The sequence below is a fragment of the Squalius cephalus genome (assembly GCF_949319135.1).
Source record: "Squalius cephalus genome assembly, chromosome: 3".
Taxonomy (NCBI): domain Eukaryota; kingdom Metazoa; phylum Chordata; class Actinopteri; order Cypriniformes; family Leuciscidae; genus Squalius; species Squalius cephalus.
In genome coordinates, this window is record NC_137124.1 from 36,085,191 (window position 1) to 36,112,445 (window position 27,255).

The 27,255-nt window shown below is 37.5% G+C and overlaps 1 protein-coding gene across 1 annotated transcript in view; it reads left to right on the forward strand.

Annotated features, from left to right (window-relative positions):
• Positions 1–27,255, forward strand: part of arap2 (ArfGAP with RhoGAP domain, ankyrin repeat and PH domain 2) — a 101,617-nt gene that overhangs the window by 45,537 nt on the left and 28,825 nt on the right. Inside the window, exons 11-17 of the mRNA XM_079867451.1 lie at positions 6,239–6,432; positions 9,531–9,616; positions 9,695–9,877; positions 12,333–12,507; positions 14,760–14,885; positions 26,439–26,583; positions 27,032–27,134. Of these exons, the coding sequence (XP_079723577.1) occupies positions 6,239–6,432; positions 9,531–9,616; positions 9,695–9,877; positions 12,333–12,507; positions 14,760–14,885; positions 26,439–26,583; positions 27,032–27,134 (1,012 nt within the window). The remainder of the gene's footprint in view (positions 1–6,238; positions 6,433–9,530; positions 9,617–9,694; positions 9,878–12,332; positions 12,508–14,759; positions 14,886–26,438; positions 26,584–27,031; positions 27,135–27,255) is intronic.

Below are 27,255 nucleotides of genomic sequence, written 5' to 3' on the forward strand. Positions count from 1 at the left end.
CTTTATGCTTAAAAAAAAAAAAAAAAGGACATCAAAGCTTCACTCAAGGTTAGACTTGGAGGATTAAGTGTCCATTTATTTACACAAATGCCTTCAGATTATGAGTTCAAAGATGATCTTAATTTCAAAAACAGTTTCTGATTACATAATCTTTTTCATATTTCATATTCTTTCATAATTTGCAGAATGGTTATTTGGAAAATAAACTCTTTGAGAAATTACACAAAAACATTGCATAGTTGCATGTGCTGTATCATACACTTGTGTTTCAATTTTGTGCATATCAATGTTGTTTTTATTTCTTTTTTTATATTGAGACATAGCAATGTTCATGTCAGATGATGTTGGAATCAACTAAGAGCATTAGTTGAGTCTCTTGAGCGTGTTTTGATGAGTAGAGCTATTTTTGAATGAACGTTAACAGAGTTGCCAATGTAGACATTATACAGCAAGGCAACTCTCTATTGTTTGAGCATTGTTATATTGTAACTGTTTAAGTGTGGGATTGACTTATCTTATATGTTAAGATTATTGTGTGCACATCCCACCATCTGGCAGGTGCTGGACAAAAAGGACTACTGAATAGAAAAGATTGAAATGTCCGCAACACTGCTTACTCCCATATTTTAATAAAAAAAGCAACGTTTCGACCCTACTGGGTCTTCTTCAGGCAAAAAACCTTTTGCCTGAAGAAGACCCAGTAGGGTCGAAACGTTGCTTTTTTTATTAAAATATGGGAGTAAGCAGTGTTGCGGACATTTCAATCTTTTCTATTCGGATTGACTTATCTTGCCATTTAAAAACTTTTCTTGATCTGCTCTTCACAACTGTTTGTGTTGAAGTGCAGCATGGGTGGATCAAAAGAGATTTCAGATAAACTTAGAAAAAGAGTTGTTGAAGCACAACTTAAGTCTTGAAGGAATTATGAAAGGATGTTTTGAGTCCCCAGAGTCAGGCAGTTTACTCTTGGACGAAATTCTCACCATCTCTACATTACCTTAGATTGGGCATCCTTCAATCCTAAGTTCAAGGACATGCTGAAGAGTCCTCAAATAACATAGAAAGAATATTAATGGCCAGATTTACTAAACAGGGCAAATTAGCGTGAGAGCACAATCCCATAAAATCGCTGATGGGAGACCAAAGTTTTGCACATGATTTACTGACGACGAGCAAATTAATGAACACGGATGCAGCGGATCATTTCCATAATGACCAACGCTACCAGGAGCAGCACACATTAGCGTCTGGTTTAACACATGCTTTTTTTGGCAGTTAACTTGTAAACCGTTAAATATAGTCCTACTGTGAGCTATGAGGTTGTTAATGGTATTTGCTTCTGTTGAAGCAATCAGCCCACATTATTTTATAACTTTTTTTTTTTTTTTCCAAATAATTGTTTAACAGTGGATTTTGTGGTAAAAAAAAATACATTACCCATGATGCTGTACAAAATATTCCACCAATAAGAGTCGAATCAGGCTAAATGCAAAGAGCTCATTAACTCGCTCACCCACTCCCATGAAACACCTCAAATAACGTAATTGAGTTTGCTTCCTTTCGCTCTCAAAATACTTATGTATGTGTGTTTTTGCAATACAATATATTTGTTATATATAATCAACTTTTTGAATGAATAGTTTCTTATTTGTAGTTCTTTCCTCTCACTAAAGCCGTTAAGTACACAGTCTTGTAGCTTTCTATTTTTCAAATCAAAGTTTGTAATGTTATGATTCACCTTGTAGTGGGTTGGTTTGGTTCTTTTTTTTTTTTTTTTTTTTTTTTTTAATCCCTATGGGAGAAGTGAATGGAAAAATACTTCTGGAACCAACACTGCTAAAAAAAGGGATGGGCACTAATGCACACTATAGCAAACCACACTGATCCAATGATCCAATCAATTCTTGATGGACAAAATCAAGTCCCACTCTTCTTTGAAAGAAGCTTTTTCACTTGGATGTCACAATAGGTAATAAAAGATGATTGCAACTTTCGTTTCATGCCAACTTTAATTTATTGTTAGAATATTTATTTACTTTTCAAATCACATTAATTTTTTTAAGTGAGAAATATCTATGGCTTATTTATCATTTAATCATATCACAAAAACAAAGATGAAAATACATTTATACCTTATAGAAAATAGCTATGAAAAATACATTTTCTGAGCAATTCCTGCAGAAATCCTATAATGTATTCATAGTATTTAAAAAGTATTTATAAACTTTTCTCACAACTGGATCTGGAACTGTATTGTTTTGTTCCTGAATTGTTTTAGCTAAACCCACAGAAACCTTTCTAAATACTATTATAGTTATCTTACATATCTCCTCCCAATATCTAGTTTGTAACATGTTTTCCATGAGAGGTGAAACTTTTGTCGTGATTCATTAGAGCATTCTTACTTCTTAGTATTAGTGATTGCACTAACCAAAATAAAATATGGATTAAACCGTTGAAGTTTGCAAAAATATGAACTTTGAGACGTTGAAACTTTTTTGCCTGTGTATATATATATATATATATATATATATATATATATATATATGGAATTGAATGCTTGCATAGGTGGACAGTGTGAGATTTATTAAAGGCAGAGGAAACTCTGTCGATTTTTCCTTTTTGAGCCTTTTTAGTATCATTTTTTTTTTTTTTCAGAATTTGTTGCCTGCTGTGTTATTTTCTAGCAGCCATTCTCTCATTATGACTGTCCTGCCACTCTGATACTATTCATCTGAAGCACACTCAGTATTGATCTGTTTTTTCTTCCTCTCTTGTTCTTTTTTTCTTTTTAAACATCAGCTCTGTTATAACAGCTGTACAGTACAGGCATCGCTCACCTGTGACCCCACGCAAGCTGATGTTTCCAACAAAGCAGCCATTTGTGGAGGCCTAATCGATGAGATGTTTTCGTGTTTGTTTTTTAATGATCCTTTTATGGCTGATGCAGTTCCCTGGCTAAAAAAAAAGAAACACAACAAACAATGAAAAGCTATCGCTCTCTTTCTTTGGCTGGTGCGCACTGTTAAAGATTTTTGCTCTTTATCCTTTATCTTTGTTTTTGTGGACAGGACAGGATATTGATCTGTTTGTAGTTGCGTTCTAAACGTTGAGCGATGTGAGACTGGCTGACTATTTAGTATTAGTTGTTGGCAAAATAATTGGAATTTTTTCTCAGAAATGACATATCAAGGTCTCTGTGCTCATTTAAAATAATGGGTACAGAGGGGGTCATAATGGAAATGGAAAGCAGATTCAGAGCTATTGCTGGTTTTAACAATTAGACTGCACTGCCTCATCACTGCCAATCATAATGCTATAATGAACGTTTAAAAAGGGGTGTTTTCCATTATTATTTGTCTGCTACTTGACCTGAGTTGGGTTTTTGGTCTGGATGAAATATAACTAGTATAACTTTGGATATTATTTTTAATAATAAAATTATTATAAAAATAATTATAATAAATACTCTGTATTGTATATATCATAACATATTTTGTTTACACATACAAAGACTCCCCATATTTGAGTCAGTGCTTAGAGAGCTGTTTGTTAGGGATTTCAGGCCTCATCTTAAAATTTGACAATACCAGATTAAAAGTATGGTTTACCCAGCAATGTGGATTCTATCATTCATTTACTCATCCAAACCTGTGGAACAAAAAAGAAGAAATTCTGAGAAATGTGCTAATCTCTCTTTTCTATGCAATCACAGTGAATGGGGACCGAAGCTTTCAAGCTTATAAATGGTCTATTTAAATGGTCTATATAACTTGTGTGCTCTAATCCACAAAAGAGTGGCCAAGAGCCATAGTCTTTAGAATTTCCACAGAAGAAAATTCAGGTTGCTGTACCTTTTAATGTCCATGAAAAAAAAAGCTCAATTGTCTCTGACCAAATGAACCCGATTCAAAATCTGTGTAGGGCAATCATTTGCCCTCTCTCAAAATTCCTGATTGCATGGATTTCTATTGAAATGACTGGATTATCTCATAACAGCGGTAAATGTGACTACACAATTTTCAGAGCTATATATCAGTAGCAAATGATTGCAAAGCTTTACTAGCACTTTTGTGCACACTAAGGCTACGTCCACACTGCAAGCCTTAATGCTCAATTCTGATTTATTGCTCAAGTCTGATTATCTTTTAAATGTGGCCAATATCAGATTCACGTGTGAACTGGTTACTGCCCTGAACTGACCCTCAAGAACGAATTCAATGACGGCACGCAGCACATTGTCATACGGAAGTAAACACGGAGGTTACTGAAGTCAGTATTTACGCGTTCATTTATTAGGTTATGTGTAAAAAAGAAAAAAAAAAAGGCACATGAATTCCAGTATGATTGTTCAGTCTGAGGTTGCATTGCAAAACATTCTGACCTGTATCTGAGGCTATGTTCAGACTGCAGGTAAATGTGGCCCAAATCTGATTCTTTTGCTCACATGTGACTCAGATCTTTTTCATGACAGTGTGAACAGCACACAAACCAAATGGAATCTGATCTTTTCAATTCCGATTTGTGCAAGTACCAAATGTTGTACAGATGTTTTGCAATGCGACCTCAGTCTGAACAGTCATATCGGAATTCATGCAACTTTTACGTAACTCTAGAGCAACGTTTGCCACATTTCTACGCTCATGGGAGTCACTTGCAAGGTTTTACATACCCGCCGTTATCAAGACAGTTGTGAAGGGTAGTCAGAGGAAGGACAGTGATGTGTCAGACTCATAAGTACAGTAATAAGTACAGTGTGTCACATACAGTGACAGCTCTATATACAAGCAAAACATGAGGGCTTGTATCTTAAATGTTTAAAAACTGTTTCTTTTTGTTGCATCCTTGTCTTTGTTTTTTATATTGCCTGGTAGATCATACTATAAATAAACGCGTAATCACTTACTTTAATGTCTTCCGTGTTTGCTTCCATATGACAGCATGATGCGTGACGTCTTTTTATTGTTCTTTTGCGCATACAGTGATCTGTTCACACTAGATTCTGATATTGGCTCAATTTAAAAGAACAATGAGAACAGCAATGCAAAAAAAAATCTGATCTGAGCAATAAATTGGAATTGTGGCTCGCAGTGTGAACGTAGCCTAATTTAGGACCACATATGGAAGTGGCCCAAATCAGAAAAAGATCACATTCCATTTGGTTTGAGCTGTTCACATTGTTATAAAAAATCAGAGCTGATTCACAAAAATCTGATTTGGGCCACTTTTGTCTGCAGTGTGAATGTAGCCATATACTGTATGCATTTTAAAGTCCTCATGTAGTCAGTAATTTCTTCATGCCTTAAAATAGCTTAAATGTAACTCTACACCCTTAGTACATGCGGATCCGTGAATATGCATATTAGTTCCCGCCTCCACTCCACTCACACCAGCTCAGAATACCTGATCCACTCGGTCAACTTTACCATAGTAAACTGTACATGATGGCAAATACTGGTTTGATTCAGACAGCCATATGTGTTAAAACCAGAAACTGATTCAGAAGAAGTGGAAGAGTGAATTTATATTATCTACAAGTTGATGTATCAGAATGGTAAATTGTTTTTATGTATTGCTCTCTACGTCGGACACATAATGGTAATTGATATGATTATCATTTGGCTTGACTACATTATCAAAACAGCTAATAATGTGTTGCTAATGTTACACAAACTATGTTCCTATTCACCATCTCAGAGTCAGACAGCTGCCTTCTAAAAATCAGTATTTTTAGAAACGCTTTGAACAACTTATAACGTCATTGGAAAAAGGCATATAGTTCATCATAACATTGTAATATACATCATATACATAATTCACCCGCTATATTGCTAAATGTACCCGATTTTTCAAATCAATAGGAAAATATACCAAGATAACATGGCTTCTCTTGAGACTCCCCTGCGTCGCAGCATAGTAATGATGATATGCTAAAGCCCACCCACACGTTAACAGGATTGGTTACAACATGTTTGTGACATAGAGAACAGGGGCGATTTCAAACAGCGTTTTTGAGACGGTAAACTGCAGTTTTAAGGAGAAAATACTCAGCAATGGTGTTGACTGATGAATGTGCACATGGCTTGTCTTAAAGCATATTAAAAACACCACATAGACATATAAAGAACATTAAAAACTTGATTTTCACCACATGGGGATTTTAAATCATGTACTGTAATACTGAATGTGTAATCAACCTGATAAAGTATGTGTGAGAATTTTGTATCATTTGTGTCAGTTTCACAGTGGAGTCGGAGCGTGAGGAATGGATAGAGGCAGTTCAGGAGTCCATCGTAGAAACGTTGTGCAATTACGAGGTGCTGGAGAAGGTTTGGTTCAACAAGTCCAACAGGAAGTGTGCCGATTGTCAGGCCCCTGAGCCGGAATGGGCCTCCGTCAACCTGTGTGTGGTCATCTGCAAGAATTGTGCTGGTGAGAAGCAATTATGAACACAAAGAAAAGATCAAGAACAAACACAAGAACAATGGAACATGAAACACACAATGCATTAACCACGCACACACACACACACACACACACACACACACACACACACACACACACACACACACACACACACACACACACACACACACACACACACACACACACACACACGCACAGTGTTCTAAAGCATCAAGCAGTAAAGGTTCACTTGGTTTCTACAGTATTGCACTGTGTAGTTCCACCCACTGTGAAAATCTCACTCCATGTTTTTTGCAAATAAATTAATAGTTTTATTCAGCCAAGACACTAAATTGAACAGTAAAGACTTTGAAATTGTTACCAAAAATATTTGACGGTTCCCACAAAAAAATATTTCTTGAGCACCAAACCAGCATATTAGAATGATTTCTGAAGGATCATGTGACACTGAAGACTGGAGTAATGATGCTGAAAATTCAGCTTTGATAACAGGAATAAATTCTATTTTGTAATATATTAGAAAAGAAGAGTTATTTTATTTTAAATTGTAATAATATTTCACAATATTACTGTTTTACTCTATTTGTAGCATAAGAGATTTCTTTGAAAGTCTTACTGACCCCAGACTTTTGAACGGTAGTTTAATTGGACAGTAAATATTAAATATCTTCTCACTGGTTGTGACCATACAAATTGCTTGTCAATGTAAACTTGTCACAACACGTGTGATTTAGGAAATAGTGTTACATCATAGAAAATTACTTCAATATTTATATTTGCCCCTTTGTTGTACTTTACAGTCACAGACTAAATGCTCTTCATAGCAATTTTTTGCACTTTTTTTTTTGTATAGTAAGGTACCACATACACACGCATATTTATACAGTATGCCACTGCTTCTTGCCTCATCCACTGAATTTATTTAATCTCAATCTTACTCCATCTCTCCTCTGTTCCTCAGCTCTTTTTCCTGATATAATTGCCTTTGCTTAGATTATTCTGACCACCCTCTGACACCATACATTAACTCATTATTTCAGATATGCAGTCATTTAATGTTGCTTTAGGTCACGATATAGGAGGAAACACTGGCTGTGTGCAAATGGCTGCTAAATAAGCCATCGAGTGGGGAGACACTTTCCCTAAATGTGCACCACAGCCTTCATGGAATCTGTGGCACAGACACTTTAATTAGCTGCGCTTCTGCCGCCGACAATTAGGCGAGTGAAAGTGCGATACTGGGAATATAACGAACGGCTAACGATTAAATGAGAGCAAATTGTCTTTGGTCGGAGACAGAGAGTGTGAAAGAGAGAGACAGGTGAAGTGATTTCTCTTTCTCATGATCCATCTTCACATTTGTTATACTTATCTAACGTTCCCGCCACTTTTTTTCTCTCTTTTTTTTCTCATTCACTTCTGTCTTTTTTTACCCCGTCTCTCATCCTCTAACACACTCCGATATCAATCAACATCTCTGGCTGTGTGACATTTATTCAGGTTTGTCTGTTTCTTTACACGTGTAATTGCAATAAGCTCTTTTAAATCGAACTCTGTGATTAGAGACATTCCTCAAGTTAGACTGTGGTTACCATAGAAACTCTCGGTATGCACATTTTCCACTCTTCTTTTCTTTTTAATAGTTTCAAATAAAGTAACGGAGAAATTTCTCCACCTTTCTGATGGTTTTTATTTTCTTTTGATGCTTTTAATAAGATTTTGTCGACGCAAACGTTTCATGTCTTGGAAGTTTTCTTAAATGGCACTATAAAACCCTTAGTGAGTGTCCTTAATACACACATGTACACAAAGCATCTTTAGTCCTGTCGGCTCTCAGGCGGCTCTAATGATCTTTGATGGCAAACTGGTACTCTAAAATGTTGCTAATTATGCCAGAAAATCACACACTCCATATTCAAATATGTGTTTCTCCCTGCCATGTTTAATTCATCTGTTTCTTGCATAAACAACATCTACGACAGTGCCTGGAGTTCAGCGGAATATATGCGCAGAGCAGACCAACAAACACAATTAATTACTTATGATTCATTAGCAATTAATGGCTTTTTCGCGCCTTTCATTTGCAATTATAGCTGTGGCAGGCTGGAGAAAAGAGTGCCTGGAACGGATACGATGAAATTTATAATGAGTGTGACTCTGTCTGTATTCGTGTCATACGAGTCGTTGCTTTATACCATTTAGTGTGAAGTCATACTTATTTTTAAGGTTAAGCAGGACAGCTTAAGTTAACAAGAAGTTTTAGCATCTGTATATGTTAGTTTTACATACTGTAATTGACCATTTAATTAAAGGGGCTTTTATATTAGGATCTTTATATTATGTTTCTGGAGGTTAGCTTATGAAGTTAGCTAACAAAAAAAGTTTAAAGATTTGTACAAATTTTCACTCTCCCTCACAAACACTTAATTTCAAGGGACGAAACACGAGTTAACGGCCACTGGTGCGATTGGCAAACTTCATCACACCATATCCTCACACTCCTCCACAGCATGTGTGACGTGTGTTTTGATGCCTGTATATTCTTGAGCCCCGAGTCAAATTAAAATGAAACAATGCAGCCACGACGATTGCCTCTGAGGACAAAATACTTGGCACTGTCATTGCTTTCAATTCAAGATATTTAGAAAAACCAGCAGCATGTTGAACGTAGTTAAGAAAAGTGTCCTTTGTGAAATGAGACAAACAAACATTCTCCTTCAATCACTCAGGCAAGTCTTTAAAAATAAACTGCAGCTATGCTTTTCCAATAGTTTGATTGTTTCCAGTAATCTGACTCAACAGCAATATTGCTTGTGTGATTGATGAAAAGGCATGACTTGTTCAGAGCACACCACCTTGATTTACATATGTATGATGAGGGGCACTTAAAGGAAAATCGTGGTGTCACGAATGGGCCGATTATGATTTATGGCATTTCAGGAGCGTGGAAAACAACAACTCATATTTTTAAACGGGCGTATGTGTTAGTGTAGCGTAACCTCTTATATGTGTAAATATTAAGGAGATTTTGATGTTCCAGTTCATGACCCCTTTAACATTGTCTGTTTTAGATGTGAATAGTTCAGATCCATGTCTGTTTCCAGGTCAGCATCGATTCCTGGGTCCTGGCATCTCGAAGGTCCGCAGTATGAAGCTAGACAGCAGCATATGGACCAACGAGCTCATTGAGGTGCAGATCTTTCATGGCAGTTTTTTTTTATTTTTTATCGTGCAATATATTTTCCTGACTTTCTGTTCCTCTTTTTAGCTGTTTTTAGAGGTTGGGAATAAAAATTCAAACAGCTTCTGGGCAGCAAATATTCCCCCAGAGAATGAGCTTTGCAAGCAGTCGTCTACGGAGCAGCGCGCATCCTTTATTTGCAGGAAGTACAAAAAGAGGAAATTCAAGAAAGTTTTGGAAGGTCTAAACACTCAGGAGGAACTCAACAAGGTTTGTGTGAGAGAGTTTGTGTGCTAACGTTGGCCCTTTGACTTGGTGTTATTTTTTTCTACCTCATTAAAAGACCCATTAGGCCTCGAGGTGTTGGTGGTTTTGTGCGTGTGTGTGTGTACATCTGTTGTTGCTCTAGCTCACCTGGTAACCCAGGTGTAAATTAAGGTTACCATGGTAACTGGCTCTCACCAATCTTCAGAACAGGTTGCCAGGGATATGTTAACCATGATAAGATTCTACTTTGAATCTTTTCGCTTAGCACAAAATACTGCAAATACAATGCAAGTTCTTTAAAATTACAGTCGGAAAACAAACATTTTTGACAACAGGACGTTAAAGAAATTGAACGGATGATAATGGATGTGTTATGAGTTAACAGGATTTCCTGTGCATAATTCATCATAATGTTATGTGTGTGTGTGTTTATTGTTCCTACTGAGTTTGTCCGCATTACTCTTTCCTAAGCCAAAAGATGCTGTTTTTCCTCACCGTCAGCAGTAACACAGATCAAGCCTGCTTTTGTTTTCCGGAGAGGGGGGCAAAAGAGAGGAAACGAGAAGGGGAGAGAGGATTGGAGCTGTGGATTAGGCGTGTGTGAGATGAGAGCAGCACTGGGGAGTTTTCAGGGGTTCTTCTGAAAAAGTTATATGATTGCGTGTGTGTCAGAGAGAGACAAAGAGAGGGAGAGGGAGATAAAGAATATAGTGAAGGTACATACAGAGGTGAGATTAGATTATAAATGGATGGATACGTCTGGGATAGACACAAACAAAATGTTCCAGAAAAATCCTCCCTGTACTCAAAAGTTTTTGTTTAAGCCCTGATGTGATATATGTCTTTTAAGTTTTTATTTTAGTTCTTTTCTGATACTTTTGTTCAGCCTGAAGTTTCAAGCAGCAGAGTCATCCTGACAGGCAGTGGTTTTGAGTTCATGAGATAAAGCAACAATTCCCAAAAAGTTCTTTGTGGGTTGGGTTTGGCCTACAAAAAAATAATAAAAATAAAAATAAAAACCTGAATCACCACATTGTTGGTACCAGCCAAAGTTAAATGTTTTAATAAGCATACTAATTAATATGGTAATAAATATGTTAAAAGGTTTATGTTTAAACCTTTAGCAGATGGTGTTAAAGATTTAGCAGATGGAAAATATAGTGTATTCAGTATGATAGAAAACTAAAAAATGAATGTTGAAAATCAATGAAAACGGATATATATATATATATATATATATATAAACTATCGAGCATATAATGACTGTATGTAAACTCTATATAATAACTATCTTAAAAAAATAGATTATAGTCCACAACACCAATTAGAATCAGTGACCTCCAGAGAAAGTCTCTTCAGCAAATGTGACCTAGAGAACATGTAAGGGACTAAGGGACACCCTTAGGGTTTATGTCATTGGAAGAACATTTTAAGGTCACCCAGATGCTGAATGAAAGGGAACTGGTGATTATATGTTTCTTGAACAATGTTAAACAAATAAATATAAAACAAAAAAGCATAAAATATCCTTTATTAATTCTGTCACAAATCAAGTAAACGAGTGAAGCTGATCATGTGACTATTTGGACATACATCTGTGATCATTCTGGAGAACATGATCATCAGGTTTAACATAAACTTGTGGAGTTTATGCAGCTTGAGTGCTGCTGTTATTGCAAAAAGAGAGACAAATCAAATACTAAGATATTCTGATATAAAAAAAAAATTCAGTTCATCTTTTCACTCAAATTGTTATGCTAATAACATACTCTACTGATGGCAAAGTTGCATTTTCAGCAGCCATTTCTCCAGTATTCAGTGTCAAATGATCTTTCAGAAATCATTCTAATATGCTGATTTGCTGCTCAAGAAACATTTTTTATTATTACTGCTGCAGGTATCCGCGTTGGAGTACGTGTGTGTGTGTGTGTGTGTGTGTGTGTGTGTGTGTGTGTGTGTGTGTGTGTGTGTGTGTGTGTGTGTGTGTGGTTTACTGTCTCAGTGTCCTTGTTCTCCAGCGGATCTAGCTTGTTTGAGGGGGATCGATAGCTTGGCTAGATCGTACTGTTTTAGATGAAAGCAGTGTTCGACTGAATTACTCCTGCCAACTCTCTCTCTTTCTCTCTCTTACTCTCTCAGAGACACACACTATTGTATTTATTGACTCTTTCCCCCTCCATCTCTTTTTAATTGGACTGACTGCATTCTTTCTTTGGATGCCCCGTTTCCTGTCAATGTTATTCCATACCAGGATTATAAAACCGCACGCAACAAATGTTCCTTTCTTATAGCCGTAAAGTAGCGGTACTTTTGACAATGTTGTTAGTTAATTCATCATATGCTGTCAGTTTCAGTGCAGTCTTTGTGTGCTTGAAAGTGCTGCTGTGCTCTTCCTATCACTGATGCTTAGTTGTGATTTGTTCCGCTCCCCTTTGTGTGTGTGTGTGTGTGTGTGAAGGCCCTGTGTGCTGCAGTGGTTCACCCTGATGTCCTGCAGACCATGGCCCTTGTTTTCAGTGGGGCAGATGTGATGTGTGCGACGGGCGACCCTGAGCACTCCACTCCATATCTACTGGCTCAAAAAGCAAGCCAGAGGCTGCAGATGGAGTTCCTCTACCACAACAAGCACTCAGGTGTGTGTTTGTGTGTCACCTCATCATGATGTGTTCAGAGCACTGTCCATTGCAAAAATCCTGTGAAATAAGTTTTTTTTTTTTTTTTAAAGAAATGAATAGTTTTATTCAGCAAGGAAAGTAAATTGACCAAAGATAACAGTAAAAGCCTTTATAATGTTCCAAAAAAAATTCTGTTTCAAACAAATGCAATTAGCCTCTGTTTTTCAACATTGATGATAAGAAATGTTTCTTGAGCAGAAAATCATCATATTAAAATGATTTCTGAAGGATCATGTGACTCTGAAGACTGGAGTAATGATGCTGAAATTTCAGCTTTGCCATCACAGGAATAAATTACATTTTAATATATTAAAATAGAAAATGGTTATTTTAAATTGTAATAAAATGTCTCAGTATTACTGTTTTTACTGTAATTTAGTAGAACTAGTCAAGCACAAATTAGTAAACTCAGTATTTCAAGTTTTTTATGTATTTATTTTATTTTTTATCTGACTACATAGCATGGACATTATCTCGCAAAGTTAACTGTTAGGGTTTTTTCACAAAGACGTTTAGATGGAAAAGGGGCTGAATATAGAGGCTTTGAACATATCAAATATGCATGAAACCTTTGTTTAATGCAGATATTGAGAAGTTTTTTAAAGGTTTTTTTAAAATGCTTTTTATGCTCAAGAAACCTTTCATGTCATTATCAATGTAGAAATTGGTTGTGCTGCTAAATATTTTTGTGGAAACTGATTTTTTTCCCTTTTTTTCAGGATTCTTTAATGAATAGAATGTGGGAAAAAAACAGCACTTATTTTTGTATCATTATAAATGTCCTTATTTGTTACTTCAATTCAATGCATCCTTGATGAATAAAAATATTAATTGAATTAAATTCAAATCTTACTGACCCAATACTTTTCAACGTTAGTGTAGATCATAAATAACAATGTACTTTAAAGCCTTTTTATTGGTTTCCTGCTTTGCATTTAAATACAGACTGTCTGTACTGAATGGTGAATTCTAACTGGTACTCGCAGTCAAATTTTCATCAATTGGCATTTCACACAGGCTAATGGAGTACTTTAACACACACACACACACACACACACACACACACACACACACACACACACGCACACCCCTACCTCAAGACGACATTGCCCCTGAACGTGTCTATAATTAGCTGTAGATTGTCTGTGTGTGTCGTTACATTGCTCATTTGGGGCTTTTACAGGAAGTGTGCCAACGATCCTAATTAAGCAATCCTCCAATCAGCACAGCCACAAATGTTTTACAGTGTTCTGCCAGTGTTTTGTTAAGCTTACTAACATCGTAACAACAGCAGGACAACATTTGTGTAACCTCTAAATCTGTGCGGAGATGTGGCCTCATTAACTTAATGGCTTGTAAATGTGATTCTCTGTCGGATAATTCAAGTCATCATCTTACACACATGCACACACATTCAACTTGCAACAAGTTCTTTTGTTTCTCTCAGTCTATTACAGTCCAATGGAAAAATACACATTCACATACATTTGAATATACTACTTACTGTATGCAGGTTTTCATTTTGCATGTTTGAGGCATGTGTGCAGAGACTTTCCTCCATCTCATTACCACTTTTAATCCTTCTCGTTCGAACAGAGAAGTATCAGTAGCTGAAGGGAAGAGATGGATGGATAGAAAGAGCCCTCAATTAAAAGGCTTTTCAATTAAAGTTATTTGAACTTTTTCCATATTGGCGACTGGAAGTGCGTGATTAAAATCTTGTCGGTACTGCCGGCCTTCCCGAAGAAAATTGAACCTGAGCATAGTGGCTAATTGAATCAGAACGTGATAAAGTAGTATGCAGAAAAAGGACTAAAAAGTGGAGGCGGCAAATAGGGAGAGCAGAGTCGAATCTTCTAACCTTGAGCTTCAATGTTTGGATGGAAGTTTTACAAGCCTTAAACAAATAACCTTGGAAAATGAGACAGAAATATGTTAAAATGGATGAAATTTAGCTTTTAAAAGCCATTTCACACCTTGGATGAAGACTGACTGGTTATCAAGATGCTTCTGACAGAAATAGTTTTTAAAAACTTTGAATTTCACTTGAAAGAAGCAGAAATAGCGAGCTGGGTTTGCATATAATGCGACTGATCTCCTTTTAAACAGCATTTCTCATCCTCACCACATTATAGGATTATTCCTAATCAGCTGTTCTTCTTTTTTCTTTTTAATCTCTGTTTTTTCCCCCTCTTTCTCTCTCTGTATAGATTTTCCTAAGCTGGAAGCAGTACTTGACAGCAGTTTTCCGGCTGATGTTCCTTCTTTTATGGATGGATTTCTGTACTGCTCTATGAATGCCGGCAAGGCCACTCTGGACAGGAAAGGAAGACCCGGTGAGTCCGTCTGTCCTTGCTTTCATCCATCAAAATGCCCACCTCGTCATTTATTCATTCATCCAAATAATTAGATATGAATATTCATCTATCTACACTTCCTGTTTATCCTCACCCATTGCTGGAAATATTTGCATCGTATTTGTGCAATAGTATTATTCCCCCTACACTTGAGTACACCATCCCTCTTTTTCCTCGCTAAATCCCCCCCCCCCCCCCCCCCAAAGATGTTGTTTTTTCAAGTAGGTTTCCCCATCGTCCCACTGGCACCCATTGTGTCACTTTGTTCTCCTCCAAACATCTGGAGAGGGCCACTGGTGGTTAGACTGGAGTTCTCTCTGGGGACGGGGCCGGTAAAGGGCCCTACTTTAAGCTGGACTCTTGGTGGAGTAACACAAGCATCTGGAGCACGTTCCACTGTAGGAGCTTGTTTTTTCCCCCTCTTCTTTCTTCTTCAGCTCGTCTCCATCTTTTATCCCGAGGGATATCTGTCTCAAGCTGTGGTAGCCCGCTTTAGTCCTCTGCCTGTTTTCCACGATACCAGTGTGTGTGTGTGTGTGTGTGTGTGTTTATGAGCACTGGAAATTGGTCCTCTGCCTTGGTCCTCTGAAATAAGCAAGCTGTGTTTTAGAATTAAACCCTAATAGTTGAAAATGGTTTAATGCCGTTCTAAGTATCTTAAAAGTAAATGTGATGACTGTTTGAAAGTTTAAAGAACGTCTGTTATGATAATAAACAGATGCCTCATTACTCTTTACACAAAAGAAACTTTAGTAAAGTGGATGAGAATCTGAAAACTTTTCTGAACTGCCAGTAGTGCAGTGAAAAATAACAAGTTTTTTTGGAGAAACTTCTTATATAAACCACAGTAGCTTAAGATGTATAGATAAAATACATCCCCTTGTGAAAAAAGAATAAAATGTTTTTTTAAATCGTACTTGTAGATAATATAATATTAATGAATTGAAGTTTAAATTGATTCAATTTATTTTACCATAAATTCTTGTCAGTACTTTTACCATACTTTAACCATATTTAAAAGACAATAGAAGAAATGAAGAAATTACATAAAAGTCCTACTTAAGAGGGCCAAAAAAGCACTCTAAATTTCAGCCAAATGTAATTGTATTTTTGAGAAGTGCTGTTGAAAATTTAGAACAACGCCTAAACAAACAATTTTGTGAATATTTGCTGTCTGTTTTGTGCGTGTGCTGAAAAAAGTGTTTGTACATAGTCCTGGCTGTGTAAATAGGAGAAAAAACAAATTGGATCGAACCGATTCATGGAGCGCCTTTTAATATAAATTGAATCTATTATACATTTTCAATTAATTGCAGTTGACATGCTGTTAAGTGTCTGAAAACATTACATATAGTTTGCACTTAAGTATATAATTTCCGTAATAAGTACTCTTTTTAAAAGTGTACTTTTTCACAAGGGTAAGGATCACTAGGCAAGGATCACTACTGTTGCTCAAACTTAGGCCGTGTGTCCACCAAAGCGTTTTTATCCAGCTGAAAACGCTAGGCGCTCTGCTGAAAACGCCTAGCTGTGAGCGCTTGAGAGCGTTTTTTGGCAGCATTGCGTTTTTTTCAGTTGAGACACTTTGCTTGTTATAATACGGAATATCCGCGAAAGTGTTACTAGTATCTCATTTCACACATATTTTGTTTCTGTGTTGATTCTATATTAAAATGTCAATACAATGTAATGTATTTCCTCTGGCTCTTGTTTTAATGATTTTGTTCCGTTATTATGCTTGTTGTTGTCATCTGTTGACGTACGTTGTCCAAGCAGAATGTGGCGGACGCGGTTGGTCGGTGTGGTATTAGTCCCGCCCCTCCTCCACTGTGATTGGACGGTTGGGTAAAAAGTGACAGTGATGAGCGCTGCGTTTTACCAAAAGTTGAACATTCTTCGAATGCGAAAATGCGACCTGTCAAAAACGCCGAACGCTCAGCGTGAAAAAGACGCTCAGCGCCTCGTTACACTCATGGCGTTTTAAAAACGCGGCGCTCCCATTGAAAACAATTGAAAAAACATGCCAGCCGCGTGAAAAAACGCTTTGGTGGACACACGGCCTTAGTGTTTAGGATTTGAGCTACTCAAATCTTCTATCCTTTTAGTATTTAACTTTTAGCAAGTAATTTATCTTGCATGTTGAATGACTCATCAAATCATGCAGCTTGTAGAGCAGAGATGTGATATTACTTTTCAAAGTGATTAAACCTACATTTTCACCTGGTAGTGGTAAAGCAAAAATCTTGTAGCATTGGAGGAGGGACATGAACCATGCCAGACACCAGAATATCATTGTGATGTGGGACTGGCCAGTAATCTACTGTGCCACTCTAAAAAAAGGACTATTTAAAAAAAAAAAAGCTATGTCACTGAGGTTGCCTTAAAACCTTTCACACTAATGGTCTAAAACGCTCTATATAAAACCTAATGTCAATAATTAATGGTTTCGTCTTGGGGATTTTAATAAAAGCATGGTCTGCTAGATTCGCTGCAGTCCGGTTGTTGCACTGACTTCACTTAAATCGTAGCAACATTTTTGTGTGCACTTTTATGATAACAGAAGCAGACACTACTCGCTACTAACAAGTAGCCAACTACACTGAACCTACATAAGGGGGCAATAACTTTTTAAATAGCTAACTATGCAATGATTTGTATTTCTAATTTAATCTGAGCCATATTTTTCTGCAACACTGAGAAACCGTGACGCTATAGAAAAAATTTAGTTAAGTTAGTAGCGTCACTGCTTTTAGTTCCCTAAAACTGAATGTAAGGCATGATCAGAAAACATACATATCAGAACATCTGATTTTTGTTTAAAATGTCAATGTTTCAAATGTTGTTTTAATGTCTCCATGCTTCAATGTTTCAATCATTCAATGTTCACAATTCATTGTGTTCATCTCTCTCCTGTTTCTGTTCATAGTAGTGTACTGTTTTCGTTCTTGTGTACTTACAGAGGTATATAAAAATATATAGTCCGTCATTGACATTGACCAATCTGAAGGATTTGTGAGATATTGTTAACTTGTAGAGCCTCTTCTGTATTATCAACACAAGGAGGACACAAGTATAATAAAATAAATGTTATTATCAAAAAGATAAACAATAGTACATCAACACAACTAATACATGAATTCCATGAATGATAAAGGAATAAAGTGCATACGACGCATACAATACAAGTGATTATTGTTGGGTGTGGCTGTGGCAGTTAGGTAGTTTTTGTTTCTTTGAAACTAATAAGGTGAAGAACCTTGCTTTGCATCTCCGGTAAGAGGTTTGGTCAAGTGATATTTACGTTTCACCTGGTCAAGTGAGCAGTCCGATGGCGATGATTTCTTCAACTGGTTGTGCTGGTTGACAATGCAGTGCGGAAAGGAGCTGGAATCCGTTTCAAGAGCCTTGAACATGAAGCTCTGTGGGATGCTGTCTCCTGGAGCACCAAAGGGTCCTAATATTTGGAACGCGCAGATGAGGCCCTAACGTGGGTGCAGAAGGTACTTAACAATCTGGAACACGCAGACGAAAGTACCTTGGAGTGAAACTCGCCAGAGCTTAACCTTGTTGCAAAAGTGTCTGTATGTCTTCTGCTTCTATGGGCCTGAGAACATGGTCAATCTGCTTTTGTCTCTCTGGCATGGAGACTCAGGATGTGCTGTTGTTACTGTCTCGCTGGATGAAGTAGTGTTTGTTAATGTCTCTTTCCTCACAGACTGGAGACTCAGAACGTGGTGATATCTGTTGCTGCCTTACAAGCTGTAGACTCAGAGCATGGAATCTGTTTCTGTCTCTTCCCTCACAGGCCGGAGACTCAGAATGTTGTATCTGTTACAGTCTCTCTAGATGGGAGACTCAGAACCTGTTGATCTGTTTCTGTCTCTCCCCTTACAGGACTCAAAACTTTAGTGTATCTGTTAATGTCTCACTGGATGATCCGGAGACTCAGAACAAAGAGTGTCTTTTGAAAGGGTACATTTATCCCTTTCTGAAGAGGAGGAGATTACAATTTGGCGCTTCTCAATCCGAGTGCTGTGATTGGTTGCTGGCATCAGAGGGGGGCACACAGTGTGGCTCACCCTTCTTTCCCCTGTGGAATTTATTTGCAGAAAGCACACAGTTAGAAGTCTTTAAAATGTCTTTACATTTTTGCCAATGCATTTCTCACTTTCCAAACCACCACCAGAATACATTTGGCAATGTTCTAAACAAATAGAGTGCCAACAAGATGGGAAAAGATTGAACTGTCAAGCATGCATTCATTTGTACATTAACAGCTGAATTTTAGTTAGATGTTAAACTGCAAAAAGCTGTCACTGAGAATACTTTTTTCTCTATTAAGTATGAAATGAATGCGTTACATCACTTTTAAGGTTTCCTAAAATAACTATGCAACCAAAAAGTCCTAATGAATTGTTATGGCAGTTGGCTTAAACCTTAGGGATTAGTCTTAGGTTAGGTGCAGTGAGGTGCCCTGTCCTTCCTGCGCTTGAGGTGACTGTCAGTTGTCCTAGCATCCTTATCTAATGGTGTTGGACATTTGTTTGTGCTAGTCCACTCAGATCCACTTGAAATGTAGCAAACTGTTCTCCACTGTTGCAGTAAGAGTGGAGCCCTGCCCTAAAACTGGGCCCTGGAATGTGATGTTCCTTACATGCTTTTAATGAAATATCCATAAACATGTTTTTATAAACATATGTTGTATGTCCAGAAACATTACATTATTTACATAATCAATGTTGTAAATGCTACCTATAAAAAAAAATATTTAATAGATATAATGACAATGGGGGGAGATTTGTTTTTGCTCTAACTTAAAGTTTTTTTTCTCTCCTAAAATGGAGCAGAAAAACATGAATTATGCTAGAAACCTTAAACAGAACTCCTGACTTATCTGTTCTTGCTGTGTTGGATGAAATTTGAATTTGAATTCAGTAAATTCCTCTTCCTTTTATTTCAGTTCCAGTTCCACATCCTATGGGATGTCGCCAATTCAATTCAAATTCACACTCATAAACTGAAAGCACATTCGTAAATTCAGAATTTTTCCCAACCCTAATGTGTGTGCGCATGTTGTGCGAGAGAGTGTTTTTGTGTGTGTCTTCACTGAGTTTCCGCTGACACCCACAGAGGAAGCGTGCTTTTAGGGGAAGAGGAGAAAACAACCACATCTGCCCCTTTATAAATCATGCAGCGGTATTCCTCCGTGTGTGCGTGTACTTGTGAAACGCCCCATCCTCTGAAGGGTATAATGCATCTAAAACAAGCTCCCATTGCCTGTCACTGCTGGTAGCTGTGTGTCTCAGAGCCGGGGCAACTTCTCAATCGAGGCTTATTCATTTCTTTCATCTGGATCAATGTTGCAACCCTTTCATAGCAAACAATGTCCATCCGCAAATGAAAGAAGTCCCCCGTGAGGTTTCCGCCTGTGTAAATGATAAAACAAGTTTATTTTGAGGCACGTGTATTGATGACTAATCATCTGAACTGTGCTATACTGGGTCCAGACACCAAACTCGCATGAATATGAGTCATTTTACTCACACATTATAAATAAATGATTTGACCTTTTAGATTTTCTTTCTGATACATCTCAACAGTTTTACACAAAGCTTTGTTTCATTATTGTGGCATATTTTTTTTCTTCCTTTTTTTGTCTGAATCTAGCTGATTTAATTTGTGTATAGCTCTAGTTTGGGGTTTAGTGTCGTTCTATGTAGATTAATTACCATCTGGTTGTGAATGTGATCTCACTTCTTATGTTACATTTTTCATCATGTTAGTAATAAATCTTAATGGCCAACTCCTGATTACAATACAGTAGCACATAAATATCTTTATTTTCAGTATAGAGCAGGTTACGCAACAGAAACACAATGTGAAAGCACAATATAAACCAGCTGTTGTAGTTGGATTGTTGTTTCCCTTATGTGTGTGGTTTGAAATTGGCCTAATTATATATAGTTGGTTAGTTTTGTTTTTGTGTGTGTCTAATTATTCTGTAATTCGACTTAGTTGATATATTGTCACGTTTTGCCTGTGTTCTAATTGAACTTTGAGGGTGTGTTCACACTTGGCATTTTTGGTTCGATTAAAACAAACTCTGGTGCAAGTGCGGTTTATTTGAATAAGTGCCTGAATCACAAACACATAACTAATCTAAACAAACACATATACACAATCACGCAAACATGGGTAAAATGGAAACAGAAACCGTTTCTTATTTCAAAGCACCTTGTTAACAGCTTATACTACACCTCTTGTTTAGTTTAGTTAAATGTACGATACTTGAAGTGTCTTAGCCGTTGAACGAGCGTGCTGATGCAGTCTCAAGAGAAAGCCTTGATGATTTAGTAAGTCGATGGTGTTGAAGTTGCAATCAATTTCTTCCACATTGAACGAAGAAATGATGATGAACTTGCGACGTTGGCCTGACTCAGTCATTGTCGAGGAAGTTACAGTTGTTATAACTTGAGGCCCCTCCGGCTGTGCGGCTGCATACTGGGGAAAGGTCCTGTGGTCGGACTGGATGTCACTCCGACAGCGCCCTTTAACTTCTGTGAAGGTCACACCTCCAGGGGGTCAGGTAGCCAATGGTAACTTAAACTTTCGGAGGGAAAGTTTACGACCCTTTGTCTTTGAGCATGATGTTTTGCATATGTAACTGTATTGGGTGTCGATGGAGAAGCTATTAAAGATTCTTGTAATATGAATATGTTGCATATGTATCAACATTTAAAAAATTATTGTTCAGATCTTAAATAAAAGCAATTCTTAGATAACAAACATGGTATATGTTAGGTTACATTAACTAGTGGTTATATCATAAAGCATGCATAAGACAGTTTACAATACAAAAGACATTATACAAGACAAAAATAATTATACACAGAATGTCCTGGTAATATGCATGTTCATTCATTGAAGGTCTGCCTATGAATTAATGGAAATAAGTCATTTTTTATTGGCCTTATGTGTCTTTACTATGGCCTGTGCCTCCCACATATTTTTTTTTTTACATCGTAAACCAGTCTTATCTCACTTATCTCGCATGGTAACCAGGGGCCTGTTCCCATCTTTTTGGGTGGTTGTCACAGACACCTTGGAACCTTGTTTTGTGGTTGGGTGAGGTCGTTTGCTGGATTATTCATTAAATATAATGAATAATTGTGTGTCTGATTGGTCCAGCTGCTACAGATTACACTACTGAGCCCACCATGGATAAAGAGCCGAAGCACCACTAGGTGATGAAGCCAGAGCTGAGGAAAGCCCAGTCTGACCAGGTGTGAGAGCTGGCCATCAATTCCTTAAAGAGCATACCCCCGAGGCCAAGTTAATCCAGGAGAGGAGTCTGACCAGGTGTGAGAGCCAGTCCCTGTGTCCGTTCCTGTGGTGGTTCTAGAGTATTAGGGCATGGATTAAAGTCCAGCCCAAAGTATCAGGGCTGATGTCAGTGTGCTGACTCCAAACCCCAATATTAATAATGACGAGTATGACAGATTAGCACTATGCCTGTTTCGTCGGCCAATTCCCACGCTCCCTCCCACATCCACCTCCTGTGCCTGTCCCGTGTCGGCCAAGGAGGCAGTTTTTGAAGTCCCTGCCTGTCCTGTGTTTTTGTACTCTCTGCCTGTCCCTTATCGACCAAGGAGGCCATTTTGAGCTCTCTGCCTCTTTTAAAGAACACTGCTGGCAAATGAGCCCAGTTCTTTTATTTCCATCTTGATTTCAACCCCTTGCTGACAATATCATACAATTTATTCACTACTGTTCAAAAGTCTGGGGTTGGTATTTTTTTGTTTTTAAAAGAAGTCTCTTTTGCTCACCAATATTACTGTTTTGATTATTTTCGATCAAAAATAGTCAAAACAGTAATGTTGTGAAAGAGTAATTTTATTTAAATGGATTTCAAATTATTTATTTGAAATTATTTTTGTGCTGAATAAAAGTATACATTTCTTTAAAAAAACAAACAGACTCCATACTATATTGGTGATATTTTTAGCGCAATTTTCCTACGGACAAAATTGCGATTGTTAACTCATGATTTCTGTTCTGTCTGTGCGCACCAATCTTGCACTTCTATCTCCTCCTCAACCAGACCACCTAGAGACTTCGGGTTTTCGGCATTATGTTAAGGAAGGTCTAATCTCGGGAACGCACACAAAAAAAAAAAACATAAAAAGATTTACTATCTCTTAGTGTTGTGATCCCATGACGTCAGAAAATTGCGCTAAAACACTCACTGAGTTTTTATTACTTGTTTTCTTATGCACAGACAACACAAAACAAGATACATTTGAATTATAATGCAAGCAATTCTGATGTGCCGTGTAATACATACAGCTTCTTTTTTGAAGCTACAGCGTCTGTATCTCTGTCTCTGTATCTCATTCTATTACGTAAAATACTAAAGGTAAAAAAAGGTAACACTTTCTATGAAGCCTGAATTTATAATGCATTATAAAGGTATTCTTAATGCCCTTATAATGCATTATTAGGGCGTTAAGAATACCCTTAAAATGTATCATAAAAACAGGCTCCATAGAAATGTTACCAAAAAACTTTTATTTTTACCTAATAGAATGATTCTCTTAAGAGCACATCCATCTTCCAAGCCACGTAATATTGGATGATCATAGGTAAATTCCACCATGGCAAATGGATGTCTACAAATCTGAAGAAAATGAGATTTACACACTTTTCATGGGTTCTTCAAGCCTCCTCAAGATTCAAGCACATGTTAAATGTTTGTAGAGTATCTAAATGTGCAGCTTGCTTGTGAAAAGCCTATCAAATCTCCTTTTTATCATTTTGAATATTAAGAGGCTTGACCTCAGCAACCCCACCACAAGCTTGTATTGAAGTGAAATTTTATAAATGGTTTCAGTTCACATAAAGACACTGATGAAGTTGAAGCTGACAAAGACCCCTGGCCAACATGCAGTGCAATTCAAATAAAATGACAAATGAAAAGGACACCTCTCTCCATGGTTCCTGCGAAGCACTGCTTCATAGATAATATATCCATAGCCTTGTAAACAAGAAAATGAAAAGACAGTGACAAGAGGGTTTTCACACTCTTATTGTGGTGGCATTTGAGCTGGAGAGGTTCAAACAGATGAGGTGAAGAGGTTTGAGGGAAATAAATACCAGCAATTTATTGTATACACAACACTCGATACTAAGAGACAGCCGCATTGGATGGTTGTTGATAGTAAATGCCAGCTGCCTGTGAACCCGTGTGCATATATGTACACGCCAATTCATTGTGTTGTGATATTGCCAAACGGTCACCAAATACCATCTCTGTCAGCTGAAGTTTGTCACTGATCAACATTTTGTTTTGTACTTTCTCTTTAAAAGTTGAATATCACACTGCATGTCACATGGATAACCCCTCCTCGCCCATAATTTAGTGTCTCTTACCTGCTGATATTTCCGACACAACAGTTTGTTCCCCCGCAAACCCTAGCTTACTGGATAAAAGAAGTGCCAGTATTGTAGATGAATCAGGTGAGGCATTGTCAGGAACAAAATATTGTGTCCCTGTAACACAAAGTTAAAGTTAAAACACTCTGCTCTGCCTAATAGCAACCCTCCAAAAACATCGCACAACCCTTTCTGCTCAGAAATAGACCATCAGCGTTTTCACAAGACAAAAGACAATTGTATTACATGTATATAAATATGACTTATGCTGTGAATATTTTAGTGTTAACAAAGCTCCACAGTATTACTTAACTAACGTAATAGTTTGAAAAAGAGTGTAACATCTCAGTTAAATATTTATGATGAATGTAAGCCCTCTCAGATTCATGAGAATCTCTTGGATTTTAGTACTTAGAGGCTTTTCAGTGAACAGATATCACAGTTGATACCCCATTACAGCCTTAGCATGCCTTGATGTGTCTTTGATATATTTAAACTGCAGTTTTCTGTGAAACATGGTTTTAAAAGCTTTTTGGTAGCATTCTTTTTTTGTTGAATCATTCTTACACTCACAAAATGAAATCCGTGTTTCTGATATTTCTCATAATGAAATATCAGTTTTCTTTTATTTAATCATTTTTTTAAATGCATCCTTTGGGAGGAGACTGTTACTTGTTGCTTTGGTTTTAGGAAAAATTATCTTATCAGATTTACGTGGAGTAGTGCTTTGTAATGTCGACATAAATTTACATTTAATCATACTTTACATGTCACAACCTGTTTTGTACCCAGCAAGTGGCCTGTGTGAGGTAAAATGGTGTAGTGGGTAATACTTGTTGTATTCACCACCACTCAAAACCGAAATAAATAGTGTTCCAACCAATCACCGACAGGGGCGGGTGTTGTGAGGTTTTGCGCTCGTGCACAGCTGCCTATGACGGCTGCACGCGAAAACCTCACAACACCCGCCCCTGTCGGTGATTGGTTGAAACACTATTTATTTTGGTTTTGAGTGGTGGTGAGCGCAGTTGTTTTTGTGTGCAGATCTCAGAGCCTAGGCTGTCTAGAGAGACGTGTTTTTTTGACAGCATGCTTATGGGGCGGGCAGCTAGCGGATCGTTAGGAAAGATTAGATGAATGTGATCATTTATGTTTGGGCCTGAAATCGCTGATACAACCTTTAAGGAAGTTAGTCCAAACTTGTGTATCTTTCATACTTTATTGCCAGTGGCCAGATAGTTTTAAAGGCCTTCCTCAGAAACTTTTTGTTTTTTTTTAAGTGGGTCAGTTGTATTATACAAAGAAGATCCTAAAGTGTACTGAGTGAATAGAGAGGCTACTATGAACATGTTCTGGGTGGTTGGTAAGGTGTTGCTACGCAGTTGCTAGGGTGTTCTGGGTGGTTATTAGGTGCTTGCTTGCTGGTCCAAATCCAAGTGTCTGATTTTCTGGTCTTTAGATATTGATTACAATCCTCCTTTAAAGCAACTGTAAAAGGTGCGGTCACTTTAGCAGAATTTCAGTGAAATTTTGCAGGCATAGTCTCTAGTGTAGCGATGCATGAAGCACTGCAAACACAGAAGTCACTTTCAAAATGAGCAGCTTTCTGTTAGTCAACATACTGAACTTGCATGACAAACATGAACGAAATCTGCCTGGGGATTCTGAAATTCCCAATTGTGTGGTTTCCTATTGAAATGACTGGATTTCACCCTTGAAATTTCGCCCACTAGACAAACTACATTGCTACATTTATATTACATGTATTAGTGAATAATACTACAAGTAGTCATACCAAATTTCCATTGTACATTGGGTGGACACTTAGAAAAAGCTGCACAGTTTGAGGTATCATTCATGTCTTTAGCACAATAGTTGAAAATGTATGTGCCAAAGTTTGTTAAAATCCCTAAGTATGAGCAATAACAGCAAATAATAATAATAATACATTTTATTTATAGGCACCTTACATGACACTCAAGGACACCTTACAAACACAATAAAACAATCAACAGTAAACAAATACAGCTAAGAATATGTCATTGAATCTAGTTCTCAGTAGTTAAAGTTCATGTTTATGTATTTGTATCTATGTTTCAGACATGGTCCGTCGTTGGTGTACGTTGGAAGGTGGATTCCTTAGTTACTATGACAACGAGAAGATCGCCACCCCCATAGGTCGGGTTGACGTCAGCAATGTGGTGAGCCTGGCCATCAGCAACATTGAGAACATCACCGAAACAGGGTACAGGTTTCTCTTTCTCTCACACCCTCGTTTGCGCTTGACCACCTTTTGTGGGTTAGAGGTTACGGAAAGTGTTTTTGATGTAACCCCCACCTCAGACTTTTCATACACTAACAAACGTAAATAAATGAGAGAAAACCAACATGCTGACCGACCTCTAACCCGATTAACCTGACTATCTGGGAAATCCCCATTTTTCTGAGATTGTTTTGCTCTCGCTGCTATAACAAAAATATCCCCGTCCAAAAATGTGGGCCACAAGTCAGAGCTGTTAAAGCCATTAAGAGAGTGACCTTTCCCCCTGGATTAATCTCCTGTGTTCAGCTGTTTATTGTAAGAGCAAAAGACTAACAGAGATTAATCACCATCCTTTCTGTTTCACAGCTGTGTGCATGTGTGTTTCAGTCATTGTGTGTGTGTGTTAATTGCTGTTTCACACCTCCCTCAGGCCAGTGTTCACCTTTGAGTTGTACCTGCGCTCTCAGAGAGTGCTGGTGTTCGGAGCGGAGACCTCGGACACACACCAAGATTGGACGCATGCCATCGCCAAGGTGACACTCATTCTCTAACACACAAGTCTTTGAAGATTTATCGCAACTTTACCTTGCAGGGATTTAGCATAAGTGTGCTGTTTCTGTGATTAAAAATGAATTGCTGCGTTAGCCGTACTCT